Here is an 18583-nt window from a genome sequence, read left to right on the forward strand (position 1 = left end):
TTTGATTATTAGATGTAAATATTCATGAATACTTGTAGTTTAATTTGATTATGCCGTGCTTGTTATGTAAATGAAAGAAAATATATTTATAAAATTTTGTTAAAAAAATATTAGAGTAAAATATTTGTATATAGATTTATTAGTTTTGTGTTCTGTATAATTTGTAAATGTTTTATTTAAAGGTTATCTAAAAGCTTGAGAAGAAAAGAGAATATATGTCTCTATATATAACACGTTCGTTCAGGAAATGGCCTCATCTACAACAAAGCAATATGGTTTTCTAAGCTTAAAAATAATAATAAATAAAAATTGCGAATTGCTAAACCTTGACAAACATTAACAGCGCCAGCTAATTAAAATCAAAGATTAAATTCTATAAATTAAGCAGTAAGAGATCCAACTTCCTTAATAGCACCATTAAAAGCATTACCTACAGCAAAACATAAGATAGATTCTCTTTACCAAATCTTTAACAAATTCACACGTGCCGTGGTAAATCTGTATGTGAGTGGAACACAGTCGCCTAACTTCGTCGGCCGATGCACGTGCCAAAAAGGATCACCGAAACTGATGACTCTATAGAAGAAAAATTCAATCCAAGGAAAAAAATAATCAGAAGAAGAAGATGAACCAAAGCTTTGTATACTGTAGAAGAACACAGAGAGAAAAACTTTATGATGATTTTATTCTCTGTTTTTTTTAAGGTGAATTGTTCACTGGTTACAAAGGTATTTATACAGAGGACTGTACAAGGAAAGAATGATCATCATCATCACATGGAAGCGAACGTTGGATAGTGTTAACTGTGAACAAAATTGCGCCGCTTTGTTTAGACGTCAACAAGGCGGCCATCAACCGTAATTATTCCTATCTTTAGACTTCCTTAACAGCAGCTCCCTTCTCTGGACAGCATCACCACAATCAACACCATTATTCTGTAATATGCTGTATGTCGTCGCAAAATTCTTGTTGCTACAGGTTTCAGCGTAGTTCTCCCCGGTTTTAATCTGCTCTTCTATTAATTTTACCCCAATAAGAGCATCCACAAGATTCAATAGCAAGGAGCAACCGATAACATCTTCCTCTTCGGTAACTGGTGGTTCTATTATAGACTTTACCAGAGAAACAATCAGATCGTCTCTGGGAGCAAAACCGTTTCTTCCCAACCAGGACAGAATAGTTATCCCAGCTTGTGTTCTCACACTTGCATATTGCTTCCCATAAGTTGAGTCGGAAGTAAATTTCTTACCGAGCTCGGGTTTCCTAGTTAGTTCAAGCAGCCATGGAAGTTGTAAGGCGGCAAAAGACAAAATCTTTCCGTTCTCTTGCAAAAGAAGCTGCCAATCTGTACCGTGCTCAACGGGAGGATGTTTAGCGACGAGAGAAAGTGTATTTTGAATACTATTTAAACGATCTTTCCTATCAGCACCTTGAAACCCTTTACCCAGTCCAGACGAATTTGTTCGCGTCAACATCATTAAATTTTCACACTGCATTTGCATGTCTAAGTCTTTCCATGCATGGAGCAACTCACCAATTGATTGCTCGTCACAATGGCTCAAGGCAAAACCCAATAGTTGTTTACGAGTACTTGTATCCATATTCTCGAGAGGAGGACCCCTTGCGATCGCAGCACATAAATCCCAAACAAGACCATGACCCTTTTTGACCAGAACAAGGCAGAGATCAAAGGCCAACTGCATATCACCAGAAACAGCTGCTTCTCTAGCAACAACTTCCCGAACACTTAATATTTCATCTGGGGAGCGCAATCCAAGAAGTTTGGCAACCTCAATTAGTTCATCAACATGTATATAAGCTCCAGCTTCACTTAAGATTACCATTTTAATAATTTCCATTGGATCTTTTATTTGCCTGAATTGCATGGGAAGAAGTGTCACTCCGAAGTTGGGAAGTTTAACAGTAAGTCCATCAATAAGATCAAACTCCGCTTGAATGTTTCTGCTGCTTGGAAATAAATTCAAGCAATCTTTAGCCTTCCAGATCTGAGACAAGTCACAGCAGCACAATCAATATTTCAGTTTTCGAATTTAAAACATAAAGAAAAGTCGGTATATTTCATTTACTTTGACATCGTTGAACCACAAGTGTGAATATATGCTGTCATCAGCATGTGGTTAAAATGAAAGTTCAGATCATAACACAAAAATCATACATGACATTATTTCAACCATAATAGACAATAAACTGACTGCATACTTACTTCTGAGCAAGTCAGACTTGAAGCTGAGAAAAAAAACTCCCTTGCAGCTTCAATAACAAGTTTTTCTGCTGTTTCCGTTGCAAAGGCAACTGAACTTGTACCCTTTAAGTAACTTCTTGCAAGAGAAAACCTCTCTGCTTTTAACAGTCCTCCACAAAATTCAGTTAACAAATATTCGAGGTCCAGAAATGGAAAGGCTTTCTCATGCAAGCACTGCAGATCATACCACATGCTTTCCCACACATCATTTGGTCGGCCACGCTGTTGGCGAATAAATCTTGAAAGCATGAGGCTGATAATCTGTTTTGCACCTTGTTTATCTGAATGGTCTTCTAAGAAATAATTCATTGGTTTTGGGACCTGTAAAAGAACACCTCATAGTAGAAAGCTACCCATAGCATCCAGCACAGCAGGATAAACACCTTGAACTGATGTTTAAAAGGGCGATAATTCTAAAAGATAATCCATATGTGACATAAAAGCATAGAAGAGAACAAACCTGGTAAAATGCCAAAATGCTCCCTGCTTCAATATGGCCTTCTGCCACTTTGCACCTTTGATCAAGGTTGCCGATAGATATTTTAGAATCTGTAAAATTAATTGTAAGTGGAGCATAAAAGATCGGGTTTACCAAACTGAGGCCCAAAAGTTATGAAGTATGGAATCAACGAAGTTGGGAGTCTAGGGAGAGATATCAAAAGAAATCAAATCTTTAAACAGTAAGTATTAGAAGGAGGAGAAGGACAGATAACCAGCACAGTTGCCTTTTCTAAAATTTTAATTCATTCAACAAGCCGCATCTCCCTTACAGTCCTAAATTAAACCTTATATCGTTATTCCTTAGCTAAAAGACTTAAGCTCCCTACGGTGAGATAACCAATCACCACAAAATGTAAGGGCATTACCAAGAAGAAATGGAATTCATAATTCAAGTCCTTTGGCACTTAACTGTGAAAAAGATTAATGATGAAAAAACAACAGACTGGAATAAGCACAACATATAATACTTTGAGTGGGTTGGGCTCATTTGTGACAGAAACTACCTTGCTTCAATGGAAGCTTTGACATTATTTCAGCCATGGTACCCCACCTATCTGTGGCAGTAAATAAATATAGGCATTGCAAAGCACAATCTACAACTTCAACCTCATCCTTGAAGAAGCAATTTCTATGGAGTCCCCTGCAACCTTCCTCAATGACCATCAAGCATACATCCAATTTATTCATAAAGGAAATCTCTTTGAGCCATCTAACCAGGAATGATTCGCTCTTAGTCTGATCTACCACAGAATGACCATCTGCAATCTGCTGTTGGGTAGCCAAGGAAACCCTGCACGACCTTTTCTGCATAAATGGGATTGCCTTATTCCGCAATGATTCAACCACATTTCCCTCTCTGCACCCATTAAGCATTGTTTTGAACTTTTCATAGTCAGATAATTGCTCCCATGCAACAAGACTCATACTGGTACTTATTTCAGCATCATTCTCAGGAGCATAAACCAGCTGGTGCAGATATGAGATATCCTCGTGAAACTGCTTTAACTCATAGATACCTTTCTGAAAACCAAAGCTAACCAAGTAGCGGCAGTTTTCTAGCAACCCACTGTAGGAATCAATATCTCTAGCTCTATGCTTATACCAAACTGCAAGTTCATCTGTTGAAGGCCAAAAAGATCCTAGCAACCGCTTGACAATAGGTTCAGTTCGGATTTGATTACCAATGTCAAGGTTCGCAGGTAATTTATTAATAAAATTTACCATTTTATCACATTCAACCCAATCTTCCTCTCGCATAAAAAAATTTGGAGGGGACATCCCAGGAAGAAGCTGCACATACATTTGCACAGGAATTGTTTCAGGAATTGCAGCCAAAATATCTAACATGAAGGGAGCCAGTGAATAAGGATGACGCTTGAACAGGAGGTTTAAAGCCCCAATTTTTCCACTTTCAGCGAGTGCAATTGCTGCTTCATTCATCGGCATAACCCGGAATTTGCTGTATTCCCAAACAGAAAACCTATAAAAGCCCATGTCATTATGGGTCAATCAATAGAAACAATTAGAAAGAAGCAACCTACTAAAAAAGTGGCAGAAGTGACTACTAAAAGTTGGAACACACACTACCTGCCCATGTTTATCCCGAGAAATGTTTCCAACCTGTCAATGAATTGCAACAGCTGAAGTCTAGCCAAACGGAAATCCCAAATCTCACGACCTTCTTGATTGTTTGGTTCTGAAAATCTGTAACAGTTAGTTAACTGCAGCCCATAAGCAAGTAAAGCCTTTACTGCTTCTTCTGATGGCCCAACTTTATCTACACACTCCGAAAGAACAAAACCTTTATCTTTAATGTTGGACAATAATGTATTTAAGTCATTTATTCCTTGGCCAGAACACAGCCACTGGGACTTCAGAGCCTCATCCCTATCCAACTGATAACGATCAGCAAATGCCAAGGCAGATTGATGCTTGGAATTTCCAATTAGAATCTTATACATTTCAGGAACAGATCTCTCTGATAATGATATCAAATTCCAACGCAATCTAGAAAGGTCAGATTGATTGGATCTGTCCTCAGAACTTTGCTCTCCATAATGCAAGTCCTTCATCATTCTATTATGATTAAATGAATCACACCTATCTTCTGATGATAACCTCTCTAAAAGAAAAATATTTCCTTCAAACTTCTGCACCCTTTCTAAAACAGGCATAGAATATACAGGATCATTCTCTATTAGTTTCATACCACTAACAATGTTGAGCATAGTGACAACGCCACTTCGTTTAGCAAGAGTGAGAATATGGCCAGACCACCAAGTAAAATCTACAATGTCAACTAAGATATCTGTGCATACATTTAAAGATCTATCGGTCACTTCAGAATTAGTTCTCTCTTGGAAAGAAAATTTTGTAACCAAATATGTTTCCTTATCCAGCTTAAACAAGTGCAAACATCCATTCGTATCTAAAGTCGCAATATAAGCCTCTTGGGGTGAGATCAACACCTTTGGGTAGGCCAGATGAGTTGCAGAACCTTTTTGCTCACAGTAAAGCCCCTCAAATTGAATAGAGGTTAATGGCTCCAAATTCTGACGTTTACACCAAAGAGAAAGACAACAGGATTCTGGAAAGAAAGATACAAAGAACCATTAAACTTGAAAATCATCTCTATGCTTTATCATATGAAACGGATACATAGAGACAGAGGCTTCATTGATTCAATTCAATATCCGCAAGCAAAGACTAGAAGATTGATCCAGGTAACATAAATATAAAGACTTCCAAATTCAAGTTGAAGTTTTCATTTAAGGTCAAGTGAAAAGAAGTATAAAACCATACCAGATTTCCCCCTAGCAATAATTGAGCCAACAACAACAAGCAAGAAAAGTTCTGGATAAAAGTCGAAGCAGAAAACATTCTGGGGGAATTGCCTTTTTAAAGCTAAGTCATGACTTTTTATGGCAGAAATAGAGGCACTTGGCTCTCGACCGATCTCAATATGATGAAAAGCTCCATCAAAAGTCAGAACAGTGAAGCTACACCTGAAAACAAATCCCTTGATTACACACACGCAGTAATTATATACCTTCTATGGTATTTATAAATTATAATCATGCATTTAGAAATACTTGCTACCTGATCATGAATCAAAGGTTATAGATGTTTAAAACCAGCAGTTGGGGAATGGGAACAAAAGCTTACAAGAAAGATTGTTGTAATTCAGAATCATCATGTGCAATCAGTCCTGTTATTGTTGAAGATACTTTTAAATGCCTCTTTGTAATCCTTGTTATCTCTTCACCATTTGCCTTAATGAAATATATTACATCAGCATCATCAACGACTCCAAGAATATCATGAGATTCAGACCAAGCTCCACTTGTGAACAAAACAAGGCTGTTACCTGATGCATGGAACCCAAGTTGAACACAGTTATAAAAACTATATGGATCAAGTTCTATAAAGAATTTAAAATCCTAACTTAAACCACTATGAACACTTTTCTTCAGCATCAAGCCATGTTCAAGTATTAACCAACGAATCCGAACATATTAGAGAAACAATTGGAATAAATATGATACAAATCTTACCAGTAAAACTGCCACACGGCTCCTGATAATCACCTTCCTTCGGAAAAATAGTGATTTGATTTCCGGCAGCCACAGCGACATGCTCACCTCTAGAAGATATAAATAAAGACACAGGTTTTTTCATTTGCTTCGGATTTTTGTATTGAATCCATTTCTCTTTAAGCCGACTTACACCTTCATCCAATAACAGCCCGCAATAAAGAAAATTCTTTTTAAAAAATAGAAAAAATTCTATCGTCATAAAAAATAACTAATTAAACCACAACCGAATTAAAATATATATCAATCAACCATACCTCCAACAGAAAGAAATGATAAGAAACCGCCTTTATCAGCTCCGCTTGACTTAATTTATAATAAAAAAATAAAAATAAAATTAAAATCGGAAACTGAGTCGATTTATGAGAAGAAAGAAAAAGTTAAATCAAAGAGGATACCTGTTGAAGCGTAAGAAGGGGATGATTGGAAATGAGAGGTCTCGAGGCGTGACGCCGCTCTTCGTAAAGCACTTCTCCGACGGATTCCGCCATGGCCGGCGACTATCTCATTCACTTCAATCAAAGATCAAATTCAAGAAGAAAACGCGGGGACGGTGGAGGGAAGCTTGTAAAATGGATCTAAGAATTGTCCGTTTCTGCCAAATGGGCTGGAGGAAGTTTCTTTTCCAACGAAAATGTTTGGGCTGCAAGCCTGCAAAATATTCTTATATGCGCGCTAATTAATTTATTACAGTTACTACATAACCCATTAAACCATAACCCGATGGAAACCAATGTCAGCTGTCAAACACTTTTTTATTATAACCAATGATATTCAATCTATTAATTAGTTAATATATATCAGGTATTATATAAGCCATAACAACTCTCTTAACTCAGTTTATTATATTCATAAACGTAAAGATTTAAAACTCTAATATTACTTAGAAAATATAATATCTCATCCCATATTACAGCTAATTATTGATGGCAAATACTTTTAATATATAAGTATAGACATAGACGAAGGTTTTTGAATTCTTTTACCTAAATATATTTAAATTTGACTAAAAAATTATATTTATAAGCTTAAAATAATCTATACTTCAAGTAACCTATATTTTAATTGTTTTAGATTAGATACGATTTAATATCTATAAAATTATCTTTTTAAAAAATAAATTAAAAGTTAATTATGCATGAATAAAGTTAGAGCATCTCACGAGTTTTTAATCCCACGTTCCATGGACATGTGGGATATGACATGAGTATGGGTGATTTTTTTTATTTTAAAAAAAACTATATAAATACTCATTTATTATTTGGTCCATAAGCACTAAAACATTCAAAGCAATTCCTTTTCACAGAAAAAGGGCATTTCATCTGATAAGATTTCGAGTAAATTGAATATTTTGACGTTTTTAGCTTTCGCACAGTTAAATTTGAAGTGTTCGCTAGTGGTTTGTGGTTGTCAATCATAGTTTGTCATATTTAACAGTAGTTTTATCACATCTCGATTTTTAACATCAATTAGGTAATGACTAAAAATATTTATATACGACCTTTGCGTTGTGTTTATGCTAACATTTGATATCATAACATGTTTTAATATTTATTTTATCTGTTTTTTTAAATTTTGTATATTTCTTAAAATTATGATTCTATGAATTTTTCAAATTTTGAAAATTTATTTAGAAACTTTATTTTCTTAAATTATTAAATTTTATTAGAAAAATTAAAATTATTTATATTTTATTATATTTACACATTAATATAGAAAAAAATGAAACATGTATCTTAATCGGTTCTTCTATTTATTGATCAAATTACTTAATAAATTGTTAAAAAGATGTTTTTCTAAATTAAATATTTAAGGTTAAACAACACTAACTCAATATTTGAAAAAAAAATAAAATATTTCATTAAAAATTATATAATTTAACACTATACTTTCAATTTTCGTTATAAATTACCGTTAGGTTGGCGCCATTTCCACCATAACGTATTTTCGACTCTGAGTTATACTCCTGGGAAATGGGACTCACCCCGTTTCTTACAACTCCCACTCTTGCTGCTCTAACCTCCAACCAGATTTTACTTATTTCCCACTTCATGACGTGGCAGCATCGGGTTTCTCTTATTTACAATCCTATCATAATCATCACCGCAGCGAATCAGCAGGAAATATAACATTGACTTTGTCAAACAATCTCCAATTTTTAAAAGGTAAATAAGAACGGGTCTGAATAAGAGACTTGGGAGAAATTATGGAAAATTAGAGGAGAGAGTCTCTGTTCGTGGAGAAGCTCCCCGAAGCCATATTTCTTCCCTGGCTGCGATTAATTTTCCCGGAAAATTCCAGTGGTTTCTCGCAAGTAAAACTTGACCAAAAAGTAAAGAGATTCGTTGACTTTCTGCATCTAGGTGAGCCGCCGTTTCTTTCTTTGCTAAATGCTAAGTGTTAACATGTCGAGTAATCTTAACGACTTGAGAAAGTGTTGGTTTTTTGTTTTGCTTGTTGTATCTTGTTTGATTGCTCTGGGGAAAAAGAAGTTGGGAAGTGAATTATCATTATTGTTATTTATTTTTAAATGAATATGTATATTTTTAGCTAGTTTCTGCTAGTGAAAGAATAATGAATGCTTTACATGAATCAAGCTTGAGCATCCCCTGTATCCCACTAGATGCTGATTGACTGACGCTATTTTGATTTTCTTTGAAAGAATTCATGTAATGTGACAGATCAACCCAAAATAACTTTCCTCAGAAATTGAATTAACTGCAATTGATTTGTAATTCTCTGAATTGGATTCCAGGGGTTGGTCTGGCGAATTCCATATGAGATATGACCTGAATTTCACCATTTTTTGGGATGGATATAAAACATATTCGGAATTGAATATACTATTCTGTAATTATTTTGTTCCTTAGTTTTTCCCTTCTTTGAATGCTCAATGATGGATAAAGACGTGATTACAAGAAGTATGTCCACGGTTTCACTACCTGAGTTGTTCTCACAGACCACATTTGCTGTAATTGATTGCATTCAAGCTGCCAAGGCTGTCATTACTCAGATTAAAAATTTTGAGAGATTCTCAAATTTCATGGAGAAGATCACACTTATCTTAAAAGAGTTATCAAAATCAAATGTGAATGATTCGGAGAGCTTAAGAAATGGTCTCGATATTCTGAACATGGAGGTTAAAGTTGTGAAACAGCTAGCTGATGAGTGTGGAACTAGAAACAAGGTTTTTCTCTTGATCAACTGCAGGAAAATCTTGAAGCAATTGGAGAACAGCACGAAAGAGATTTCCCAAGCACTAAATTTCATCCCTTTGGCCTCTTTGGATGATCTGAGAATTATTAATAAGATTACCAGGCTGTGCAAGGATTTAGTGGAAGCTGAATATAGTCCCTGTACAGAGGAAATTACTGTTTTGGAGAAGATCGAGTCAGTTTTACTAGAGAGGAATACTGACAGATGTTCTGCGAATGATCTGTTTATTTTAATTGCTGGGAGAATTGGAATTCCTGGTGAACACTTGGCCATGAAGAAGGAACTCGAAGAATTGAAGGTCGACATACAAAGTTCGAAACCCGGAATTATCATGGTCGAAGCTAGAAGAATGGAAAAGATTATTGAGCTGGTTGAAATGGGTGATGTTATGACATCTTATGAGGAGAAAGCTAAAAGGTACCAACTTGAAAGAGACTCACTTGGTACTCAACCTTTGCAGGTTCTCCAGTCGTTTTATTGCCCAATCACCATGGACATCATGGTTGATCCAGTGGAGATTTCTTCAGGTCGGACGTTCGAAAGAAGTGCCATTGAAAGGTGGTTTGCAGATGGAAACAAGGTCTGCCCATCGACATCGATTCAGTTGGATTCATTGGTTTTACAGCCTAACAAGACTCTCAGACAAACAATTGAATAATGGAAACACAGGAACAAATTGATCACCATTGTTTCCATCAAACCTAAACTTAAGTCACATGATGACCTAGAAGTGCTTCAATCTCTCTCTGAGCTGCAGGAACTATGCACAGAGCGTGAGCTGCACCGAGAATGGGTGACATTTGAGGGTTATATACCGATTCTTATTGGACTTCTTAGAGCAAAAAATCGTGAAATAAGAACACAGGCTCTAGCCATTCTCTGCCTACTTGCTGGAGATAGTCATGAAAACCAGGTACTTAGAGCCTTAACTTCTTTCATATTAACAAAGCTGTTTACACTAATCTATTCACTTGCGCATAAACTGGATAAACTTGGTTATCAACCTAGGATTTAGAATGATGTTTTTTTTATTGTTTGTTGATGTAAGGATTTTCGAATCGTGTATCACAATAGTGGAAGTGGGATCTTGCATATAAAGCCATAGTCCAATTCTTGACTAGTCAATATGGATTGTTTTTCCCTTTATGGCAAAGCTTCTTGCATATTGTCATTACTGATGAAACTGACTTCCATTTTAGACCAACTACAACTTAACCCAGTTGGTTCATATAGCTTCTTAAGAAATGATACCAACAAGATTAGGCTAAATCCCGGTATCAACAATTACTTCATTTATTTCCAATCTACAATACGCGTATATATATATATATGTGTGTGTGTGTGTGTGTATTTATTTTCCTCAAATTGGTTTTGTTAACTTTCCAGGAAAGGATTGCTAAAGAAGATTATGCACTCAAATCCATTGTCAAATCGGTTGCTCGGCAAATAAAGGAAAGCAAGTTGGCCTTAGAGTTGCTATTGCAATTATCAAGAAGCAGTGTAGTACGAGATGCCATTGGAACCATTCAAGGCTGTATTTTTCTTGTAGTTACTATGCTAGGCAGTGATGATACTCAAGCTTCTAGAGCCTCAAGAGAGCTTTTGGATAACCTTTCTTTCCTAGATCAAAATGTTATAGAGATGGCCAAGGCAAATTTCTTCAAACCTTTATTGCAGCTTCTTTCTTCGGGTAAGTTCTCTGTGGTGATTCTCTTGTCTAACTATAATTGGCTATGTACCTGGATTTGGGTTGGTGTGGGACATAAGTTCGTGTCTAATATGAGTGTCTTCGATTTTATTTTATATATATATATATGTTTGTGTCTAATATGAACTTTTTAAGTCACAATCCGGTTGCGTGCAGGGCCAGATGATGTGAGATTGCTGATGGCAAAGACATTGTCTGAAATTGAGTTGACTGATCATCATAAACTATTTCTAGTTAAAGATGGGGGAGCACTAGGACCTCTTCTTCAGTTACTCTCTCATGATAATCTAGGGATGAAAACAGTAGCAGTTAAAGCCCTTAAGAACCTGTCAAGCTTGCCACAAAATGGGTTACAGATGATTAAAGAAGGTGCACTTGGACCACTATTTGATATCCTGTATCGCCATAGCTTGTCATCCCCAAGTTTGCGTGAACAGGTTGCAGTTGTTATCATGCACCTTGCCAAATCAACTAATACCCCAGCTACGGATCATGAGCAAATCTCATTGCTGGAATCGAATGAAGATATTTTTAAGCTTTTTTCTCTGATTTCTTTCACTGGACCTGACATTCAAAGAAACATTCTCGAAGCTTTTTGTGCAATGTGCCGATCGTCTTCAGGTCCAGACATCAGAGCAAAGCTGAGACAGGTATGCATGCTTTCGGAGCTGTTCCGAATCCGATCTATGTTATCAGGATTTGAGATTAGAGTTGGGAATTGGTACGTGTCCGACACAGTATACTAAAATTTCCATATATTTGGAGGATTATATCTTACTTATGTTTGAATAGAAGTGGTGTGGAAATTAAAAATGGTAGTAATGTAGTCTACAATACATGACATGGAAAATCCTCTCTGCAGTACACTTGGATAACTAGTTAGCATAGGGAAATCATTCTTAGAACTTGGATAAATATGCTTATGTTAAGCATTTTTAGACTTTGGAAATTGCATTGAACACCTCTCCTCTGCAAATCTCAAGGGAATGCCATTAATTCGGGCTCATCCTCTACATTTTTTTCGGTTCCCGAATAAATCATGAATTTATATCTGACGTTTTATGTTATTCGAATGTTTATTTGATCATCAGCTCCCCGCTGTCCAAGTATTGGTTCAATTATGTGAGATAAACAACCAAACGGTGAGAGTGAGAAGCAGTGCAGTGAAGCTATTCTATTGCTTGACTGTAGACGGTGACGACATCAGTTTCCAGGATCATGTAGGTCAGAGATGCATTCAGACATTGCTGAAGATCATAAACACTTCGACCGATGAAGAAGAGAGCAATGCAGCTATGGGGATCATCTCGAATCTTCCCAACAACATACAGATAACTCAATGGCTTCTTGATTCTGGGGCACTTGATACAATCTTTGCTTTCATAACCGATGGGAACCAAAATGCCTTGAACAAGAAGCATGGAATAGAGGATGCTGCTAAAGCCCTTTGTCGTTTCACTGTTGCAACAAATAAAGAATGGCAGAGAAAAGTAGCTGAATCCGGCTTTATTCGGGTGTTGGTTCTATTACTAGTTTCAGGCACTCCTTTGACAAAACAATATGCAGCAGTTTCGCTTAAACAGTTTTCGGAAAGCTCGGCCTCAATGAGCCAACCGTTAAAGAAGACAATAGCATTCATTTGCTGCTTTGCTTCATCAGAAACAGGCTGCCAGGTACACCGAGGAATATGTAAGGTCGAGTCTTCATTCTGCATTTTAGAGGCCAATGCCGTCGATCCACTGGTCCGGATTCTCGAGGACGGGGATATAGGAGCCTGTGAAGCTTCTTTAGACGCACTATTGACATTGATCGACAACGAAAGACTGCAAAGTGGTAGCAAAGTGCTTGACAAAGTAAATGCCATACCTCCAATTATAAAGCTATTGAGTTCAACTTCAACCAAATTGCAGGAGAAGGCACTGGATGCCTTGGAAAGGATATTTCGGCTGCCTGAGATGAAGCAGAGATATGCAACGTTGGCTCAAATGCCGATCGTCGATATAACTCAACGGGGAAGCAGTGGAATAAGATCAATGGCTGCCAAAGTCCTTGCGCAGTTGAATGTTCTAGGTGAACAGTCTTCATATTTCTGAATCTGAAATATCATCCTGTGCCTGCAATTTTCTTGATTGGCCGTTTGATGATCTGAAATGGATGATAGTTTAACAATTATTTCTAGAAATTGATATTTTATTTTAATTTATAGTTTTTCATATATATCATAATAATATTAAATAGTTATACTTTCAATTATAGAATTTTCATCCATGTATGATATTTAAAACTCATGTAAGTCTATAAGTAAATATTGATATGAGTAATTTTATAGAATTATTTGTATATTTCGTTTAAAATCCATGTTTGAATGCGACCGATGTTCACTGATTAAATTTATGATATTATTTGTCAAATATTATTGAGATAGAAGTTATTGCTTTTTTGATTGATGCACAAGTTTTATTTGTTTAATGGTATATATATATATATATGAAACAATGCAATGGGTATATGTAAGATACCTAGTTATCTGCAGATGTAATTATTCAAATCCGAAATCTCTAGAGATAACAATACTTCTTTTTATCACTAAGATCACTCATGATATTCAATTAAAATTAATTTTTATCATTTTGTCATGTGATTTTTGTCATTGTAAAAGTAAATGTGTGGTATATGTGCTAAAAGCCCAAGAGAACGTGTAGAGCGGTAATTATAATGCATTATATGTTCATAATTTTTTAAACTATTGATATTGCATACACACCATGCAGACATAATTACTTAAACTGTAACCCCCAGACCCAGTCTGTAAATTAGACACAAACCTAAGTGGTCACATATCCCATTCATATATATTTTTTATATTTAAAACAACTTATAAAACATTAGAGATAATACGGAACAAAGTATCGATAATACAAATATATCCAAAACGATAACAAAATACATGTCACCAAATACAACTTAAAAACATATAGAGATATACGTTCGTACAAAATAAAGTAGTTGATCTCCTCTGATGCCAAATCTGCTAGCTTACTTGTTTGTTGTTATCTAAAAAATGGTAAAAACTACGGAATGTGCTAAAAAGCCCAATGTGCCCCATACAGTGTATAAAAACATATATATATCAAAATAATTCAAATAAAAAAACAATTTATCAAATACATTTTAATAATATGCACCCTACCCCCATCTAATCACCAAAATGTGTAGGTTCACCTGAACCGTACACCACCTATACACCAGTAAGGTTTAACTTGTGCACAAAGCAGAGGAGCCTAGGAAAACTGTAAGGCTTACCCTTGCACACAGCAAAGGGACCTGAGAAACTGTAAGACTTACCTTTGCACACAACAAAGGGACCTGATGTAACACCCCTAACCCGTATCCGACCCGGATACGAGTCCGAAGTGTCACATTGACTTTTCAAACATTTAATCGTATAAATGTTTTGAGTAATTTAAAAACTTTTATAACATTCAACTTATTCAAAACGTTTACAAAACTATTCAGAGTTTATACAATATTGTCGAAACCGTCTTTCCGGTGGGCCCCGGAATTGGGCTTCGACTTGAATTGATCGGGTTGGAGTCGCCACCGACCACTTTAAAACGAATTTAGGTGGGTCGGACACCATCTTACCTTATCTGCGTTGTACCAGAGATGTGTCGGGTTCAGGAGTCGGTTACGGTCAAGGAAGGATTAACACCCTTGAACCGCCCTTTCGGTACCAATTAATTTATCGATTGTCTTTAATTGCGAAATTTTTAAATTTTAAATTGAAATTTAAAAATTCGACTCAAATTACTTACCTTTTGATCAGTTGTGACTTCTCTAAAAAATGTTAGGTAAACAAACTTAATTGAGTAAAAGAAAAGACAAAAGGCTAAATTATAATGTTTTAAATAGAACAGAAAAAAATGGGTACATGCCAGAAATATAAATTAACAGAGTATAAAATAAAAGTAAATAAAATAAGAACAAATCACACCTACTGGTAACACAAAATAATTAAAAACATAAACAAGAAAGGTGTATTAGATTAAAAAGAAACGTCAATGGCAAGATTAAACATAACCGAAGTCAAAACGAAAAAATTACTAGGATTAAGACATAAATAAATAATAAAGAAAATATAAAAATGATTAGTAAAAATATGAAAAATAAATGGAAACAAACCACACAAAAAAAAATAATAGAAAAGAATAAAAAGCTAATTAGATTAAAAAATGAAAATAAATAAACAAACAAAAGAAACATAATAGAAAAATATATGATTAAGAAAAGAAAAAAAACATGAAAGCAAATGCTACAAGATTCCAGAGAGGCCATCACGTGAAACAACTATATTTTGTCTATGTGAACCATATTATTTTATTCAAAGTATTTGGAACCATCAATGGACAAGATATTTTGAGTGCACAGTTCAACTTTAAATGATAAAATCAGAGAATCAATTGGGTTACCCTACTAATTCCAACATTTATGTCCTCGAAATAGTAAACTGAACCATTTGATTTATCCTCTCCGCCCAACTAAAGGTTCAATAACACAAAATCTAATTTTATTTAGACCATAATGCCTTGTGTCGTTTTCCTCCTCTCTTCTCTTCATTTCTCTTCAAAAGCTCACCAATATCCACCCCAAATAAAATACGAAAGTAAAAACTGACTACCTCTTTAGCTTTCGTGATTCCGTGATCGGTGAGATGATATAGCGTTCAACATCGATGATAATGGTTCGATCTTCCTTTCTCTCGTTTTTTCAACCCGAAAATCCTCTCTCTTTTTTATGTGTTCTGCTGTGGTTTCGTGGTGATCTTTGTTCTCGGTTGAGGATGTTTTGGTGTTTCGCTGTCTCTCGATTTACTCTCTCGGTGTATTGTTTTGGTGTGACCGTGTGTTTTTCTGGCTGTGTTGATCTTGTTTTGTTGGTACTGTGGTTGATCTTTATTTGTTCGTGTACCGTTGTGCCTCGATGTACTATGGTTTTGTGATGATGGTTGATGGTATGAGTTTGTGATCGTTTTGTCTAGATTTGGTTGTGTTTAGCTGTGTTGTCTGGTTTCGCTCGGTTTACTGTTGATCCTCATCCCCTTTGCATGGCCTAACCGGGGGCTTTTTATAGCCCCGGTGTTGGCCGTTCAGGTTCCGAGATGAGCGGGATCGTGGTGGGTTGTTGCCGAGTACCTCGGGATGGTTCAGTCCCGGGGATCTCGGCCGGACTCTTCTGGCCGTTTGGCATGACTGGCCGTGTTGGTTTCCCATACGGCGCAGTGCTGTGAGACATGTGGGAAACCCTAAGGGTCTTGGGCTGATTCAGGCCCAACTACTTGACCTGTGCGCTGGACTGGATTCTTGGACCTGTACAAACACCCAAAAAAATGATAAAATAAATAATAAAAACAAAAACAAATAATAAATAAAAAGGAATAAAATACTATATGATAAAAAATGTTTTAAAACTTTATATAATATATATTTCAAAGATATTTTCAAAATCATATATTATATAAATTTAAAAAACGTTTTAAAACTATATGTTATAGTTTTCAAAAACGTTTTAAAACTATATTATATGTTTCAAAAATGTTTTTTTAACTATATATTATATAAATTTTAAAATGATTTTAAAACTATATATTATATAAGTTTTCAAAATGGGTTTAAAAACTATATAATATATATGGTTTCAAAAAAATTCAAAAATTATATAATATATATGTTTTCAAAAAATGTTTTCAAAAACCATATATTATATATTTTCAAAATGTTTTCTTTTTAGAAAACCATATATTATATAGTTTTCAAAATGATTTCAAACTATATAATATAATATATATATATATATATATATATATAATAAATAATAAAAAAGATGGACGAAAATGAGTGTCTACAGCTGCCCCTCTTTGTCTTTTTTCGTGGAACGAAAAATAGGACAAAGATAAAAAGACACAAATTTTCGTTCGGTGGGGTTGAAGAATAACTCCCTGTCGAATTAGGTTGCAGATGGCTCCTCCGTTGTGAAGTCCAATCCATCTTGAAATGATATAGAATTGAAGTCGTTAGTTCGGAATTTGAATCGAAATATGGCTCCTCGTTGTAGCCCGCTTCAGTCTTCTTCTCGGTTTAAAGATCTTTGTTCCAAAAATTCGACTTGAAAGTAATTCTTTAACTCCAAGCTATGGTTGACAGGCCCTTGAGCTGAATGAAATCAAACTCGAAAGGTCTTCGTTGACAGATAGCTTTTCTCGACTTAAGCTATGCTGTCGGGAAACCTTTTTTGTTACTGAGGCACGGTTAACTTGGGTCTTCTTCTCGTCTTGAAAAACCTCGATTGCAATCGGACAGTAGTGAATGATGTGTCATGGAGCTGATCGTAGTCGAACTCGAATGTCTTTGTAACAGATAACCCTTCTCGCCTTGAGTTATGCTGTAAATGATGCGCCGTTGAGCTGAGTGTAGTCGAACTCAAAGGTCTTTTGTTAGCAGACAACCCTTCTAGACTTAAGTTGTGATGCAAATGATATGCCTTGGAGCTGAGCGTAGTCGAACTCGAAGGTATTTGGTTGGCAGATAACCTTTCTCGACTTAAGTTATGCTGCAAATGATGTGCCCTCGAAGCTGAGTGTAATCGAACTCGGGGGTCTTTGGTAGATAGCCCTTCTCGACTTAAGCTATGTTGCAAATGATGTGCCTTGGAGCTGAGCGTAGTCGAACTCAAAGGTCTTTTGGTTGGCAGATAACCTTTCTCGACTTAAGTTATGCTGCAAATGATGTGCCCTCGAAGCTGAGTGTAATCGAACTCGGGGGTCTTTGGTAGATAGCCCTTCTCAACTTAAGCTATGTTGCAAATGATGTGCCTTGGAGCTGAGCGTAGTCGAACTCAAAGGTATTTTGGTCACAGATAACCCTCCTAGCCTTGAGTTATGCTGTAAATGATGTGCCCTCGAAGCTGAGTGTAATCGAACTCGGGGGTCTTTGGCAGATAGCCCTTCTCGACTTAAGCTATGCTGCGAATGATGTGCCGTTGAGCTGAGCGTAGTCGAACTCAAAGGTCTTTTGTTGGCAGATAACCCTTCTCGACTTAAGTTATGCTGCAAATGATGTGCCCTCGAAGCTGAGTGTAATCGAACTCGGGGGTCTTTGGCAGATAGCCCTTCTCGACTTAAGCTAAGCTGCAAATAGTTTGTTTAAAAATGGCTTCCTTTTACGGGTCGAAAATGGTCATGATTCTTCAGGTGGTTCCTCTGAGCGAGAACCAAGTAAGACAATCTTTGGATGACTCCCATTTTAT

At 36.0% G+C, this 18583-nt stretch overlaps 1 protein-coding gene and 1 pseudogene across 1 annotated transcript; one reads left to right on the forward strand and one right to left on the reverse strand.

Annotated features, from left to right (window-relative positions):
- Positions 1-713: 713 nt before the first annotated feature.
- Positions 714-6972, reverse strand: LOC120202643 (MAG2-interacting protein 2-like). The gene is made up of 10 exons (XM_039203061.1): positions 6756-6972; positions 6615-6663; positions 6319-6492; positions 5930-6131; positions 5567-5769; positions 4352-5351; positions 3268-4244; positions 2724-2812; positions 2225-2584; positions 714-2006 (listed from the first exon to the last, which is right to left on the reverse strand). Exons 1-10 carry the CDS (start codon positions 6846-6848, stop codon positions 852-854), a joined length of 4302 nt encoding a protein of 1433 aa, XP_039058992.1. The 5' UTR covers positions 6849-6972; the 3' UTR covers positions 714-851.
- Positions 6973-8518: 1546 nt separating this feature from the next.
- LOC120202644 lies at positions 8519-13470 on the forward strand (annotated as a pseudogene).
- The last annotated feature ends 5113 nt before the right edge of the window (positions 13471-18583 follow it).

This window comes from Hibiscus syriacus, unplaced genomic scaffold (genome assembly GCF_006381635.1).
Source record: "Hibiscus syriacus cultivar Baekdansim isolate YM2019G1 unplaced genomic scaffold, ASM638163v2 tig00008957_pilon, whole genome shotgun sequence".
Lineage (NCBI taxonomy): Eukaryota > Viridiplantae > Streptophyta > Magnoliopsida > Malvales > Malvaceae > Hibiscus > Hibiscus syriacus.

Bases quoted from the DNA above. Each gene is read 5' to 3' on its own strand.
- LOC120202643 (XM_039203061.1), bottom strand. From the start codon at position 6,848: ATGGCGGAATCCGTCGGAGAAGTGCTTTACGAAGAGCGGCGTCACGCC. The intron at 6,664-6,755 runs GTATCCTCTTTG...TTATAAATTAAG, and splicing joins CCCTTCTTACGCTTCAACAG to TCAAGCGGAGCTGATAAAGG. The intron at 5,352-5,566 runs GTATGGTTTTAT...CTTTCTTTCCAG, and splicing joins TATTGCTAGGGGGAAATCTG to AATCCTGTTGTCTTTCTCTT.